Source organism: Triticum dicoccoides, chromosome 2A, assembly GCF_002162155.2.
Source record: "Triticum dicoccoides isolate Atlit2015 ecotype Zavitan chromosome 2A, WEW_v2.0, whole genome shotgun sequence".
NCBI lineage: Eukaryota > Viridiplantae > Streptophyta > Magnoliopsida > Poales > Poaceae > Triticum > Triticum dicoccoides.
In genome coordinates, this window is record NC_041382.1 from 738,149,914 (window position 1) to 738,165,658 (window position 15,745).

General features: G+C 46.5%; 2 protein-coding genes across 2 annotated transcripts; one reads left to right on the forward strand and one right to left on the reverse strand.

Annotated features, from left to right (window-relative positions):
* Window positions 1-1,707: 1,707 nt before the first annotated feature.
* LOC119356792 (protein FATTY ACID EXPORT 7-like) lies at window positions 1,708-4,559 on the forward strand. Its single transcript, XM_037623779.1, has 3 exons — window positions 1,708-2,139; window positions 3,890-4,024; window positions 4,159-4,559. Exons 1-3 carry the CDS (start codon window positions 1,797-1,799, stop codon window positions 4,299-4,301), a joined length of 621 nt encoding a protein of 206 aa, XP_037479676.1. The 5' UTR covers window positions 1,708-1,796; the 3' UTR covers window positions 4,302-4,559.
* A 693-nt stretch (window positions 4,560-5,252) lies between these two features.
* LOC119356793 (protein TIFY 3-like) lies at window positions 5,253-10,123 on the reverse strand. The gene is made up of 5 exons (XM_037623780.1): window positions 9,856-10,123; window positions 7,045-7,147; window positions 6,756-6,960; window positions 6,593-6,650; window positions 5,253-5,655 (listed from the first exon to the last, which is right to left on the reverse strand). The coding sequence occupies exons 1-5, from the start codon at window positions 9,990-9,992 to the stop codon at window positions 5,559-5,561; spliced, it is 600 nt and encodes a 199-aa protein (XP_037479677.1). The 5' UTR covers window positions 9,993-10,123; the 3' UTR covers window positions 5,253-5,558.
* Between the last annotated feature and the right edge of the window lie 5,622 nt (window positions 10,124-15,745).

Here is a 15,745-nt window from a genome sequence, read left to right on the forward strand (position 1 = left end):
TTCTTCCTCGTTCTTCGTCCGTTCTTCTAGGGGCAGCGATCCACGAGGCCCTAGGGGCTATCAGGTCGACCTAGGGCAGCCCATAGCCGCCAAGCACCCTGATGGGGTCCCTCCCGGGCGTGTGGGGTTTCGGATCTACAAAAGCACCCGCCGGATTGCCTGCGTATCGCGCTTCCGGCCGGGTCTCCTTCGACCTGAGCTGCGGTGCATCATCCCCGGCGTCGAGGGTACACGGTGACGTGTTCGTGTGCGAACAACAGCCCTAAAAGAATTAATCCTCCTTATTCGTCAAACGTACCTCTCTCACGTTGGGTCAAAGTGATGGACGACAAACTCGCAGGCCCACAGAAAGCGAAGCGTACATCGCACGCGAGTGAGCATCCTATATAGGACTACGTACCACCGTCTGCATGTGGCCCAAAGAGGTGTTTGTGTGATGTTTGAATATGCAATACACAACTTTGATGTGGCACCATATATATAGGAAACCAAAAAGTCCCCACGAGAGCGAGGTTCATGATGCATGGTATGTGCTATATGTACGCCCCCATTCGACGCGTGGTATATATATACTTCTACTGTATAGCACAAAAAAAGAATCATTCATGTGGCTCGCGTGTGCCGTGTATCTCACTGGAGGCGCCGTTGAGGGTTCCCTCTTCACCCCCGTCCCAGATCCCGGATGAAAACCCAAAACCAGTCTCGGGTTGGCCGACGGAGGCGCCTTGCGCGTCGTGCCTTCCTTGGAGGTGCCGTCTGGGGTCTCTGGTTCTTCGGGAGAGCGGCGAGGTGGTTGGTGAGCGTTTGGCGGCTGCGAGTCCAAGTTGCGATTTTTTTCTTTGGAGGGTGTCAGATCCAGCAAGTGTTCGTCTTTCCCAGTGAATGGCTTCCTCGGCTTCATAGGCGTGGCTGTATCCCGGAGGTTCTATGCCGGCGAGCCGGGACAGAAGGGGATAGGGTTCCCTTTCCAGCGATAGCCTCATGCCGAGCGCCACAGAAGTCTGGGACTTCTTCTGCGAACATTGGACCGGGACCTGGTGCTCCCCTGCTTCGCCTCTGGGCCTCTGCAACTTTCTTCTTCGTCGACCTCCCGATGGCTATCCTTTTGCTCTTGGTTGTTCAGGGGAGGTGGCAGTGCAGTTGAGGTGTCTGCCGGCGGCGTGGCGAGGGTAGTGCGACTTGTCTGCGATGGGGATACGATTGGCGTTCGCTCTAGTTCTCGGGTGAGCGCCAACGATCCGATGGTGCGGCGCCTTCGAGCCTAGGCGAGAGGAAATAGTTCCTCTTCGGTGTTGGCAGCGAGCTGTTCTTTGTCCCTAGTCCCTGGGTTCAGGTTGTTCACGACTTTCTCTGGCTAGCGGCTAATCATTGATGCTTCTCTGTTTTCCTGTCTCTGCTGCCGATGTGCAGCGGGCTTCGACATTACTAGCAGGGCTCTTCTAGTTTTTTTGTTTGTGTTGTAGTGTGTGTTGCGTTGTTAGCTGTTCACACAACTTCATTATATCTTTCGATCGCTTTTGCTCGGTGGCCTTGTGTAGGTCGATCCTTTTCTAAACGAACAGATCTCATACGTCCGTGCTCCTGCCCTAGCTCAAAATTTCCCCCGTTGAGAAAACAGCGAGCAAAAACCATCGAAAATCAAGTGCCTGAAAACCCAAGGCCCCACCCACAGTGACACGCCACCCACCCCGGAAAACCCCCACCGGTCCATCGCATCACATCACCGAGCTCACCACCGCCGGCAGCCCACCCACCAGGTTGACCCACACAAAACCCCAGCTCGAGCACCCGTAACCATGGCCCTCCTCGCCACGACCCCACTCCTCGCGCCGCTCGCCCTCTCCCCGGCCCCGATCTCCGCCTCCCAGAGCTCCCTCCTCTTCCTGCGCGCCCCAGCCCCCGCCCTCCTCTCGCTCCGCTCCGCCTCCCCCGGCGCCCGCCTCCTCGCGGCCGTCGCGTCCAAGGAGCCCGAGCTCGGCGGCGGCGGATCGGGAGGCGGAGACGGTGCGGGATCTGGGGGCGGAGGCGGCGGGGGAAGCAACCCGCAGGGAGGCGGGGACGAGGGGGAGGAGGAGAAGATGGGGGAGGGGCTCTCCATGTCGCAGAAGCTCACCCTCGCCTACGCCGCGCTCGTCGGAGGTAGTGCCACTTCCATTCTTCCTAGTGATACATTGCAGATGCGTTGGGTTTGAGTAGAGTGTAGTATTTATATGCGAATTTCGACTGTTCTTTATCAGTATAGCCATTATTGTCCGTGTGATCCTGCTGATACTGAAGTCTGATTCAAGAGTAGAAGGTCAAATGGCAGAATGGACTGTGTCATCCTGGCATTTTTACCTGATGGCTAGTGGATTGTCCCCTGTTTGTTAAACCATTCTTATTTCTTGGCTGCATTTTAGGCAAGATTACACCTTTTATGTACTTGCTAATCAAGGGAATGTAGTAGTCTTTAGTCTGTAGTTGCTTTTGGGTTGTATATCAGGGGTGTAAGTCTGTTCTGTTATCAGTTGATAATGGAACCCTGTCCAGTTTTGAATCGCATGAAAAAAAAAATCAGGGGTGTAAGTGATGATGCTCCCAGTATTGTGTAAGACTCCATTTTCTTAATGAAAATGGGGGCCCAAGATGCCCCTCTTATTATAAATAAATAAATAATAATAATCAAGGTAATGGAATTATTTGACGAAACAGTGATTAAGATTGGCATGCCAAACGTAGAAACCAGTAAGCAGGCTCGTCAACACTCGCTTGATTACTCTGTTCCTCCTTTAATCATAGCAACAACAAAACTTGGATTTGGTCAGCAAATTTGCAAAGATAGAAATTGGGTTCCTTTATATGTGTCATAGGATGCTCTTCTGGCTTTATAGTATGGAGTATGGACTGTCAGGTGCCCTCACTTAAAGGCTTAAGAACAAAGCACAGTGTAGGCTATCACGAGCATCCAGATCCACATCAGAAAGAAGTGGTTGGCTTTATTCAACAGAAGGGTATTTCTTATTCATAATAACAGAGCTGTGTCTGATATCTTTGGCATTTAGATTTTTTTTTTTCTGGAGACAGTTATATTGGCAGCTTGGGCTGTACTTTGCCACAATTGTTTGAGCGCCTAACTCTCCCTTTATGGTGTTGTTTGTTATAGACCCTGCTCTGGGAATGTGTGTGCATATCGGAGTCAAATTCCTTTGCAAGTGGTTGTTCATTACTCAGTGGGGTTATTGTGGCATTTGAACTTCTGACTACTACATCACCCCCCTCCCCCCTTTTGTTTATCTTTTTTGTCCTTGATAGTTAAGCTAAATTGACAGATGTGATGGTACAACAGTTAAAATTGACTTGGCGATTGCATAAACTAGTAGGCAGGCTCATCAGCACTCTTGGTTACTCAACTTCTCCTTTTAACAGAGCGAAAAATAGAACTGGGCTGTGCTTAGCAAATTGCATGTATATAAATGTATGCCTTTCTGTGTGTCTCGGAATGCTTTTCTTGTCCATAGTGCTAATTGCTTACTTCCTTAGTTAAATGCTTACAAATAAGCACGGTGTAGGATATCTCTCCTAAGAAGTAGGATATCATGAACACCCAGATACCAGAAAAGATGGAAGTGGTTGGCTTTACACAACACACGGGTATTTTTTTGAATAACAGAGCTGTAGTGTTAATGCCTTCTTAGTATCTGATACCTTTGTTATGTCTGTTGAACTAGCATAGGGCTAAATACCCCTGACATTATTTTAGCTCCATCAACCATCTTATGAAACTATGAGGTTCTGCAACCTTTTACAGCGTTATAACTGAAAGTACACTGATATACGCTGAAAATATTGACTGTTCTTGGGAAGTTGCAACATTTACGACAACTGATCATTGTGCCACTAACTTTTGCAGCTGGTGGTGTAATGGGTTACATGAAGAGCGGAAGCCAGAAGTCATTGGCTGCAGGAGGCATATCAGCCCTGGTGCTGTTCTTCGTTCACACTCAACTACCAGTGAGACCCGTCTTTGCGTCAGCGATCGGGTTAGGTATGTGATATGTAGTATTCCTTCATCGGCCATGTTTTGTGTGGTCCTTTGTCATCCTTGCTTGGAAATTGCATCGACCTAGATTCTTCTCCTGACGGCTGATGCCCTAATGTTTTCTTGGCTTTGCGTCATAGGTATATCGGCTGCACTGCTGTCAGTCATGGGGTCTCGCTTCAAGAAGTCCGGAAAGATATTCCCAGCCGGCGTCGTGTCCCTCCTTTCCTTGGTCATGGTCGGAGGCTACGCCCATGGGATTATGCGTAGCTCGCATGCGTGATGCAGTCAGTGCGGTTACCATATGCACTTCCGGACTTAGACTTGCGAGTTCTTTTTCTTTTTTGTGTGTTTCGAAGCAGTTGTCTGCATATCTTCTGTGTTTTCGGACCTTTGGTGACTGACTGACTGTCGTGTTACATTGTCGTTGAACTCGAAGTTGATGTTCTAGTGAACTAAGTGAAGTATGTATGGGCGGATGGTGGAAATCAATAATTTTGAGAAGATCATGTGTGAATGGTGATCTTATAGCAGAAGTTTCTATGACCGTGTTGCACTTATTTTTTCTTTGCTCCACGATTAGTTCATGAAGTGTGAAACAAGCTACGTCAGCACATGTTTAATCGGATCCAAGTAGCTTCCACTGACAGTACGTAGTTTTTTTAGTAGAGATCAAAGTGTTGAAATTAATTATGTAATTAAGGGAAATCTCCCCTTGCCCAACGGCCTGTGTCCTCTGCAACCGACGCATCTCTCTGGAACCGACGCCTTCTCTGGATCGTTGTGTCTCTCCAGGAGATATATAAGCGTCCTGTAACCATCGTCAATAGCAATCGATCATTATGATTCCGAACACAAAGGAGCCTCCAGGCCCCCATTTTCAGTTAAGAAAATAGAGCATGTTTACAAGACGCAACAGCAGCCATGCACCCCCAAGACTACGTAGGTTCAGTACTCGCCGTTACACTGACGAAAGTTGCCTCCGTGAACAAAATCGGTTCGCTGCTGCACAAGCGCAACATCAGAAAATTCAGTTTGCTTCTACCACGTTCCAGGAACATCAAAAAATTCAGTTTACATACTGTTTATGCAGGGAGCCGGAAGAGGGGAGACCCGAAACCAAGACAGGAAGGCGCGACCAGATGAGAGGCCGCCTCTCAGATTGCACTGAAAACCGACCAACATCCTCAACAAACCACACAAAAACACAACATTTCCAAACCAACCGGGAACATTCGAAACAGAGACGACACAGATGATATCATTTATCGACTACGATAACAATGTATCAGTCAGACAGGCACGACAGCCACGATTTACATCGACACATTCATCATAGCAGTATGGTTCCGCAGACTAAACCGAGTTCAGATACAGAGTAAACTACACAATGACAACAGAACAATGACAATAGAGGTTCTCGTCGGATCATTATTATCGTCACGAACGATGATGATTCTACGGTGTAACATCACATCAGCTAACACACGCCCCTTTCCTTCCAAACATCAGGGGCAGGGCCGTCTTTCTTCTTTCAGGGTTACTGGGCCTTGCCCTCCGCGACCGCTTCCATCCCAGAAGATGCTCCCATGCCTTCGGATGGCTTCCCGGCGCTGTAAGGAGCTTTGCTCACCACCCTGCATCATAGGATCATTCCATAGTCAGTTCGAGCCAGCACAAGGAAGGACAAGTGAAACTGATTACAGCTACAGATGCAGGAGGATAAAAAAAGGTTGGCCATTGCAATCGAGAACGGCGTTACTTTTTCATATGAAACATGACAAGAGCAAGCAGGGATGGAGATGCTATCTTTAGCCGTTTCGACTACCCACACAAAAGCTAGCTTAAAGGCGATCGGTCGTCCTGAGAATTAATGGCTGTGACCAAAACTAACTAAAAGTATAGTTCAGTATTTCTCCTGAAGAGTGGTGAAAGTCTTGATGGGGAAGCTTGTTAGGGCCCTAATGTTCTTTAGTTTCACAGCTGTTTCTGTGGTTTGTCATTTGTAAGCTGATGACCCCAGACTGGCTTCGGTGCACTGCGCTAATACCAAGGGGCTTTAAGGAGAACTATTATTTTTTTTTTCCATAACTCGTGTCAATATTCAATAATCATATAATCTCAACCAGCTGATATGTTATATCACTTGTTATGGAATGATGCTCTAATGTGACCTGACTATAAACAAATCATACTACATGTTTATTACTGTAGTTATTACCAACCGAAACTACACAAAATGTTTGGTCTCTTGCAAGTACATTTTAACAGAATCATGCAGATTTTTTATCACGAGTCATGGAGCACTTTTTTCGCATACATCAAACTTCTTCTCCTAGAACATTCAGGTTGAAAATAGAACGGTTATCATAATTTGGATTGATCATGAACGGGGCACAGAAGTACAAGACTTGGTTTTGAAGACTTGGCCTCATACAAATGCGTTTCTAAATGCTGTGGTACACCATACACAGCATGTGGAAACACAAAACAACAAATGTAAGGGGGTCATAATACTCATAATACGCTCCAGAAGAACGTAGACTGCTACTTGTACTCTTCATTCATGCTAACCTGTCACGGCGCTTCTCCAGGAAGCGCTGAAGGGAGTGTCTCCTGGCGATGGGAAGATCTGCAAAGCAGGTAACATTATTTTTTACAATTTTAGATCATACAAAGACTGATTAGAACGAACACCCCACTTTTTGGTTTCAGAATAAAGATCTAGCGGCTTTACCAGCCTGAAGCTTGCAAATCGAGCCCGGATCCGCAACAGCCTGAGGTTGTCCATTTGCTACAGAAGTGCTCTGGAGTGAGAGCGACCGCGTAAGCATGGCTTGGATCGCATTGGTCGCAGACATCGCTGGAGGCTTAACAGCAGCGGTGCCATTGCTTTTTGAGGCCGCAGCAGCTGCTGCTGCAATGAGCATGATTGCTTGAGCCTATTGATGCCAATGTCACAGGTTAGCATAGAGTTTCGACAATTAAACCAAGAAAATGATAGATGCAAGAAGCATAAATACTACCTTCTCTGGTGGCACTGAGTCATACACACATACTGACCCACCATAAAAAATGGTGAGCTGTCCCGGATTTGCTGGAGGGCTCGACATTGGCAACATTCCAGACCTAATAATTAAACAGCATAAGTAGTTAGAATATGCAATGAAAGAATAATATGAAATCACATAAATACACAAATGTATTGGAAAGTTGGCAGACACAGCACACATGGCACTCGAGCAACCGCATATACAAAAGTAAAAGGGCATTTAAGGGCAAAGTGCTATATGAAATCAGAGGTCAGGTTGGCTCACTGATGCATAATGTTAGGTTGCATATAGTATTTACTAAACCCCTGAGGGCACATTGCTATCTTTTTAGTTGGAGGAATTAAAGGCAAAGATCAAATGTTGAAACGGCATTAGTATGCACTTCATCTGCAACCAGCCATCTATTTCCAGACCAGAAGTGATTGTTCTACACTCTGTTTAATGGGTCCTTATGCACTGAAGGCTCAACAGGTAAATCCAAAACAAAATTCTAGATAGTATAATATATGGGTTACACTAACTACACACAAAATTTCAGGTTCAAAATCATTCTATGTTCATAGCAACAAAATGAGAAAATTCTTACAATTTTTACAACAACAACAACAACAACAAAGTTTTCAGTCCCAAACAAGTTGGGGTAGGCAGCAGTTGAAACCCATAAGATATGGAAACCAAGTCATGGTTATGGCACGTGGATAGCTAACTAACTTCCACGCACACTTGTCCATGACATAGAATTGTGCACTCACCATAGAGTGAAACTCTTCAAATTTTATACATAGATAGAAGTTTTGAAGTACGTTTAGAATTGTTTTCAAAAATAATGTGGTAACCGTTAGCTAGAGTGCATGTTAGTTGCATCATAAGCCTTTGTGCAAGCAATACACCTCCCCTACTTGGTAACAGAAAACAAAATAGATCTTAGGAAGAGTTCCACGTGGCGACTAAATGACTTGTCGCTTAGTCACGACTTGTATGATACCCCGGTCATGGGCCTACATCAGAATAGTCAGTTATTTACATTGTAAAACTTTTAAGTTAAAATTAATAACATCAACTACTTTGCAGGTTCCAACAATTCTGAGTCTAACAACTTCTATAATGCATGATGTGATATCAGACAACAGCAGACTATGACTCTAATTGTGGTCCACTCTGAATTATTCAAGGCGTGGTGGACGGGTATGTGCCGCCTAGCGTCCAGTAACTTGTCTGACTAGTTCAAAGTCAGTCCAGGGTGGATGGACTGGACCCACGTAACTTCTGTTCCATCCTAATTAAGCACTGGACCTAGCAAATTATATGTGGTGGACTTAATTGTTGTCTGCAACCGTTGTCTAAAATTAACAGATCCTAAACATCCTGCACCCATTAGACCTATATATAAATTCAGAAAAAAGCAGGAAAATTGATTCCAAGTGGCACATTTTTAGTGTCACATTTTATTTTAACTCCAATACAGGATCCATCGTTTCACAGCAGCCTAGCACATCGCCAATTAACTGAATGTAAACCAACGAGAAATAGACAGTAGTAGCCAAACCTTACAGGAAAACATTCTACGATAGTAGGGACAGAACAAATTAACGTGGCATGAATATGGTGAACAGCCGAACAATGCAAAGCACTGCAGCTGACAAATATGCCGAAAAGCCCCGAAGGTCAGAAGGAACACTATCAGGGTTAGCAAAGCGTTCCGTTTGCACGCTTGCAACACATGATGGTAGGCACAAGGGGCCTTAACATGTCAGCCGATGTCCCAAAGGCCAGTAGTTCAACGTTGTGAATACCTGGTCAGAGACCATGTCGTTGGTCCCCCGGCTTCACAATTGGCCATGAAGCAAACTGGTGGAAAAGCTTGTTAGTTTTTCCGTTTGTTCTTTTTGGCAGTTGATGAATCCTTGGTAGGGCTTTGCATGTTTATGGAAGTTATCTGGGCACCGAACTCAGCTTTGATCAGATCTACTCTTTCACCCATGTTTCTCAAAAAGGATAGCTCGGTGTACATCACAAAGAAGAATGTATAAGCGGCCTAAAGAGTTCTTCATGTGGACCTAACTCAGCGGCTGAATTAAAAACTTATCGTAACGGTTTCAAGAAATTGTAGAACAAGAAACTGAACCGGTGAGGGGGGAAAGGCAGCCTGGATCTGTGCCCATCTTGGGCAAAGTTCTTCCGCAGCCGTAGCTTACTCAGTTAGCTTGATAAGAAAAGATTTGCCGAAATGTTTATCATCAACAGCAAAACAAGTTGTAATTTTTCTTGCCATTAAAATTAAATCAACCATGACCATGAAGGATGAGGGCCCGTAACGCCAGATTTCCAGCAACCCAAACGCCCTCGCAGCATCCGGATAAGAACACGGCCCCCCAAAATTCCCCCTAACTGAAGATTTCTTAGCAGCAGGCAAAGGTTCAGGAAACTGAAGCTGGGAGGATTTGGACCGCAGGGAGAGACAGGAACAACACTTGAACAGCAACGAGAAAGAACACAACACAACACGCATTCCAGAATCCGCACCGACACCTAGCCGAGAACCGACGGAACCGACGGCAAGGGCCTCTCTCACGATAACGCTGGACCTCGAGGTGCCAATTGCGAAAGCGCGTGATGAAGAACAGGGGAAAGCGGGGGAGGAACGCGAGTCAAGAGCAAGAACAACACCCGCGCACGCACACAAGCAATCCGGCACAATCACACCGACGGACGCGGAATCCTCGACGGAATCCGCCGTGGTTTCTTCATAGAGCGGGGAGAAGGGGGACGGAGGAGGCTGGCTACCTGCCGTTGGCGAGCGGGGGTCTGCCGGTGAGCCCTTGGCCTTGCTGCTCCTGCTCCTTCCTCTCGGCTTCCTTGCGCTGGGCCTCCCCCTGCTGCTCCGCCTTAATAGTGGCTGCGCTCCTCTCCAGCAGATCCATCTCCGCCTCGGGTCTCAACCAACTGCTCCTCCCTCCCTCCCTCTCTCTCGCTGAAAGGGACCTGGGAATGAGAATTGGAGGAAGCGGGAGGGGGTCGGGGATAAAGATGGACCGGCGGAGGAGTGGGTGTGTGTACAGCAAACGCGCATGTGAATGTCGTGACTGGGCTGGCCATAATAATATAGGGGCCCCCGATATCTTTACGCATTCAATTTTTATATGGTACTTCCTCTCTAAATAAATATAAGAGTGTTTGGAACACTATTTTAGTGATCTAAACGCTCTTATATTTCTTTACGGAGGGAGTACTGTTTTATAATACTCTGCCACTTGGCAGCGCCTCACTGGAGGAGATGCTGATAGAGGTCAAGTGATACAGTGGTAATGAATGTTTTTGTAGTAGTACAAAAGATAACCTGCCATGGATTGGCAGGGAGAGTAAATGAATAAATATGTGCCATCTCAAAAAAAGATAATGAATATGTGTCCTATTTTTGGCAGCAGTAATTTGACGTTTGTTCGAGGGGGTTTCGGGTTCGGTTTTATGGTTGTCCGGTTTGTTGTGACCCCCGACGAAACGGTAACTTCGAGTATTTTCCGGGTATCTAAGAGACTAAGGCCCTGTTTCCGCCGTTTGGATCCTCCCTGCTCCACAACTGTAGCTCCTCGAGCGGAGGGAGCGGCGGCACAATTGCAGGGAGTGGCTCGAACCGAGCTTCTCGCGTGGAGCGGAGTTTCGTGACCGGAGAGGTTTCGAACGGGCACCAAGTCAGCACGCCATGAGCTTCGGGCGCGTGAGTTCCGAGCGCAAAACGACAAACGCTACTTCTTCTTCTTGCATATGGTTCTTATACATGCCTCGTTTGCCCGCGCGTTTGCTTGGCCCGGCATCGGGCCAATTTCTCTCGCTCGGACCTCTTTGGCGCCTTGTTGCAACGTCTCTTGTTTTTTTTACCATTACATTGTCGTTTGTTATTAGCCATATAACAGAATCACCCACACCGTACACCTCGTAGCGAGTTGATGAGTCTACCGCTTCCCCCTTGTTTGGAAGAAGCTGCGAGAGGTCAACACACTGTCAGATATGTGTTGTTGAAGCCTGGCCGCCAACTCCTCCATCACGCTTCCCTCACATATACCGACACGCCAAGCTAGAGATCAAAGGTACCCGGGGGAGACGACAAGACCATTAAAAATGTGAAGACTAAAAGCTTTGAGATGACCTGACCCATGCGATTTATCAAACACAACCGCAACATTGACCTTATAATTCCAATTGAGCAACATTTTGAAATAATTTCAATCCATGGCACGGGTTCATTTATATGCGTCCAAGTAAAATCCTTTCATCTACATGCATCAGATTAAAACCCAATACGTTGTCAAGTTAACATTAGCAAAAAATAATCCAAACCAGATTTATGTACAACGCAATATGCAAATGTCGACCATGACATAAGTAGATACACCCACACTTGCCACTTGTGAAATATTCCAAGCTTTAATCTTAAAAATAAATAAATATTCCAAGCTTAGCAATTTTCCGGTTGGCAGCTGTAAAAAGCTGTGATTACATTTTTAATGTATAAAAGTTACTAGTAGCTGTTTGTTACTTCCTCCATTTCAAATTATGAGATGTTCTATCTTTTTAAATCAGATATACATAGACGCATTTTAGTGTGTTGCTTCATTCATTTGAAAAAAAAAACTTATAATTTGAAACGGTGGTAGTAGGCTTTACATCCGATCCGAGTTTTCCCCGCACTTAGAGCATCTCCAACAGGTGCCAAAAAGAGCTCCGCGCACTAAAAATTCAATTATTTTTTTGGGCACCCAACAGCTCCAGCAGATGCTATAGCGCTAAAAAGTTTTGGGCGCGCGTTGAAAAATGCTATCGCGCGCAGCATATTTTGAAATCCGGATTGGATGCGCTTCACAATTTGCACTGTCTGCTTTTTGAACGCGCGTCTTTGGGCATCTGCTAAAACAATATTGGTCCCGACGCACTAAAAATACTACAGTGTCACGTTATAACTTTTATTGGGCACGAGATTTTTGTGCGGCAGTTGGAGATGCTCTTATTACAACCACTATGTGGCTTGACTTGAGGTGGCTCCTTCCTTGAACCAAAGTCCGTCTTATTTTTGACCGAGTCGGTGAGTGACATGACTCCCGACAAGGCACCACCGCATCAACGTCGCCGTGTCCTCCTCCGAAAACGTGCAAAAGAAAATGCCACGTATCGACGACGTGCGTGCTTGACCTGGCGTGCACTCCGGCGAGGCGTGCCGGGTTCCCGTGACCAGAAACGGACGGCGAAAGGCGGCCGTTCCATTGCCCAAGTCGAGCGAGCAGAGCCGGTTCCGGCCAGACCATGGGATGGCCACACGCCCGTAGCCTCTCCGGTTTCTTCTCTCCGAGCGGCACCGGCTCCGGCGTGCCCTCTCGATCCAGAAAACTCAGGCGACGCAGGCCGCCATGGCCGGTGGATGTCTGCCCATGCTCAACAAAGGACAAACCTCCCGGAAACACCGCACCACGTGCTCCGGTGGAGCAAACTTTAGGCGAGATGAATGAGAGACATCAGGCGTGGCGCCGTCGGTCGGCACCGGAACATGCCGGACCGTGCCGGGAGCCGAAGATGGCCGCGCAAGGCACGGAGGACGCCGAAAGGCCGCGCATGGCGTATCCTCGATCCGGATCCGTCCAGGGAATTTCGATCGGGAAATCTCCCGTCGGGCAACCACCGCCCCCGCCTCGGCGGTTTCCGGTGGTCTTCGCCTGTCCGCGCCTGCTAATTAAGAAATGCACTGTGCTGGTGGCTGGACGGACGAACGAACGCGGCAACCACCATGATCGATCGGCCTGGCTGGCCAGACAGAGGGACAGATCGAGCTTTGTTCCCAAGAAATCTTGATGAAATGGTGCTACAGGACAGGCTAGAGTGGTGCTGGACAGGCCTGTGTCATCACGTATTGCCATAGCTAGGTGCTGACTCCGAGTGACTCGTACACAGGACGGGCAGGTCGACGGCCACAAGTTCTCCGCGCATTGATCGCGCGCAGTGGGGGACACACAGTAGATTAGGAGAAAATTGCACATCTCGTTCTCAAAAGTCTCTGCCGCACTACAATTTAGGAGTAATACTACACGTACAAACGAGTTACAAGCTTTGTATGTTTAGCATTATTGACGATTTAGTCCTGCAACTCAAGAAACACTCCAATAAAGTATGATTCTTGTAGTACATGAGAATACATAGCACTCTATGGTCTTTTTGTGTAACACTCTACGGTCCTCCGCTCTGCTGTCATTGTGTGGCGCTGCTCTGCTGCGTATAGTCCCCTCGCATTTTCTGGAAACAACCCGCACTTTCCCGGTCCACGCGCCTTGCCACCCGATCCACGCGGCCCCACTTGTGATCCTCCCGCGCCGAGTAGTCAAATCGACAACATTACTCAGTAGGCCAGACGCCTCTAGTCCACCACTTCGAGCCATCCGCCGCCAACGCCATCACTCCACTCGCTCCGTCTCTTCCTCGTATCTCTCTCCCTTCACGCCCTCGCCCAAATTCCTAACCCTTCTCACCCTCGCAGATCGATCGGCAGCCGTCACCTTTCGATCTCCAATGGAGGTCACTCCTCCGCTGGCGCAACTCCACTTTCATGTGCCCGTCGGCGATGCGGAGCTGCTCTCCCGGATGTGCGAGATATGCTCCAGGTTCGCTGACCTGGTGATGCTCCACGAGGATGCGGTCGACATTGCCGATTGTCTCATTGATGATGAGAAGGCCAGCATGCGCCCGAATCGCTCTCTTCTGGTGGAGTACCTGTACTGGGCGATGATGGAGGGGAGAGCGACGATCCGGTCCAGATTTGCCAGTGGAGGGCATACAAATCAAGCCACGTGGATGGCGCGACTCATGGCGTCGGGCAGGGCGCAGGTCAATCAGCTGGCCAGGGCGCGAGCGAGGGCGGCCACTCTTCGAGGATTGCACGATACACCGACATGCCGTAGTGGTATAACCAATTTCAATTTTTGTATTAGGAATTAGTAAGTATGCATGAGTACATTATATTCTGTTAGCACACACATTTAGAAAAAAATGAGTTCAAATTATATAGTTATGTTACACACATTTCAAAAAATGAGTTCAAATTATATTGTTATGTCACACGCATTTTAAAAAATAGTTTCAATTATATTCTGTTTTCACACACATTTAGAAAAAAAAACTAGTTCAAATTATATTGTTATGTTACACACATTTAAAAAATAGTTTCAATTATATTATGTTATCACACACATTTAGAAAAAAAAGTTCAAATTATATGGTTATGCTACACACATCCAAAAAGAATAGTTCAAATTATATAGTTATGCTACAAACATTCAGAAAAAAAAATATCTCTACTTCTAATGAAGCAGTTGGTAGCCTCGTACGGTTTATTTTCGTCCCACCACTTTCAACCGTTTTATTTTGCTGGGTTTTTTTCGTCCCCTCCCCCACCTCACCGCTTTAGTTTCGCATCACCCTCACGCACAACGAAAAAATCAGAACTTTCCATACTGAGTACTGACGCAAGTGAAAGAATCAATCACGATCAATTTCTAATGTTCAAATCTAAATTAATTATCATAAATCGCTCAATCACATTAATTAGTTAGGAAACAAATAATCAATTTTAAGAAATCTCATTATTAAAGCATTTATGTACCTACTTAATTTGTAAGGAAATATTATCTCATTATTCTCTACTCCTAATAATGTCTCAGTACGTATATCGTTTCGTTCGCTCGTTCCCTCCCCTCTCCATCTCATTTTTTTTCGTAGATTTTTTTTCGTCCCCTCCCCTCACTTCATCGGTTTATTTTCGCGTCACCCTCTCACACAATGAAAGAAATTTAAACAGATCAGAACTTTTCATACTGACGTAAGTTATTTAGTAATGTAGAATCAATCACAAATAATCTCTAAAGATCAAATCTAAATTAATTAATCTGATCTTAAATCGCTCAATCACATTAATTAGAAAACAAATATTTGATTTTCACAAAAATCGCTCAATCACATTAACCTTACCTTAACTCACGGATGGTAATCAATCTCCAAACAAAGGAAACAATACATCAAGGGAGCAGTAAATAAACTCCTTTTCTTATGACATGTATATGATCCTTCTCTTCCCTCTCCGTTGTCGAGCGTTCTTGATTCTCGAGGCCGATACTTGGGCTGCGTCACTGGGTCGTGAGGACGTCGAGGCCGGGTGCCGTGGCACCGCGTTGGCCGCGGGCGGTGAAGAGGGCGAAGAAGGGTGGCTTCCCTGGTCCTGGCCGTGGCCGTGGCCCTGGGAGTTGGTGCGATGGAAGCGGCACTTGAAGGACCCAGCGTGGGTGGCCGGCGCGCAGACGCACTTGGTAGCCTCGTACGGTTTATTTTCGTCCCACCTCTCATGGTTTTTTTGGTACTCCTCCCACCTTCGCTGGTTTTTTTTGTAGAATTTTTTTCGTCCCCTCCCCTCACTTCATCGGTTTATTTTCGCGTCACCCTCTCACACAATGAAAGAAATCTAAACAGATCAGAACTTTCGATACTGACGCAAGTTACTTAGTAATGTAGAATCAATCACGAACAATCTCTAAAGATCAAATCTAAATTAATTAACCTTACCTTAAATCACTCAATCACATTAATTAAAAAACAAATATTTGATTTTCAAAAAAACACTCAATCACATTAACCTTACCTTAAC

What these genes read in the sequence shown, in the direction of transcription:
- LOC119356793 (XM_037623780.1), bottom strand. Translation starts at nt 9,992, where the DNA reads ATGGATCTGCTGGAGAGGAGCGCAGCCACTATTAAGGCGGAGCAGCAG. An exon ending in ACTCAGTGCCACCAGAGAAG is followed by an intron (nt 6,961 to 7,044) that starts GTAGTATTTATG and finishes TGGCATCAATAG; the next exon opens with GCTCAAGCAATCATGCTCAT. An exon ending in CTGGAGAAGCGCCGTGACAG is followed by an intron (nt 5,656 to 6,592) that starts GTTAGCATGAAT and finishes CCTATGATGCAG; the next exon opens with GGTGGTGAGCAAAGCTCCTT.
- LOC119356792 (XM_037623779.1), top strand. Translation starts at nt 1,797, where the DNA reads ATGGCCCTCCTCGCCACGACCCCACTCCTCGCGCCGCTCGCCCTCTCC. An exon ending in CTACGCCGCGCTCGTCGGAG is followed by an intron (nt 2,140 to 3,889) that starts GTAGTGCCACTT and finishes TAACTTTTGCAG; the next exon opens with CTGGTGGTGTAATGGGTTAC. An exon ending in TGCGTCAGCGATCGGGTTAG is followed by an intron (nt 4,025 to 4,158) that starts GTATGTGATATG and finishes TTTGCGTCATAG; the next exon opens with GTATATCGGCTGCACTGCTG.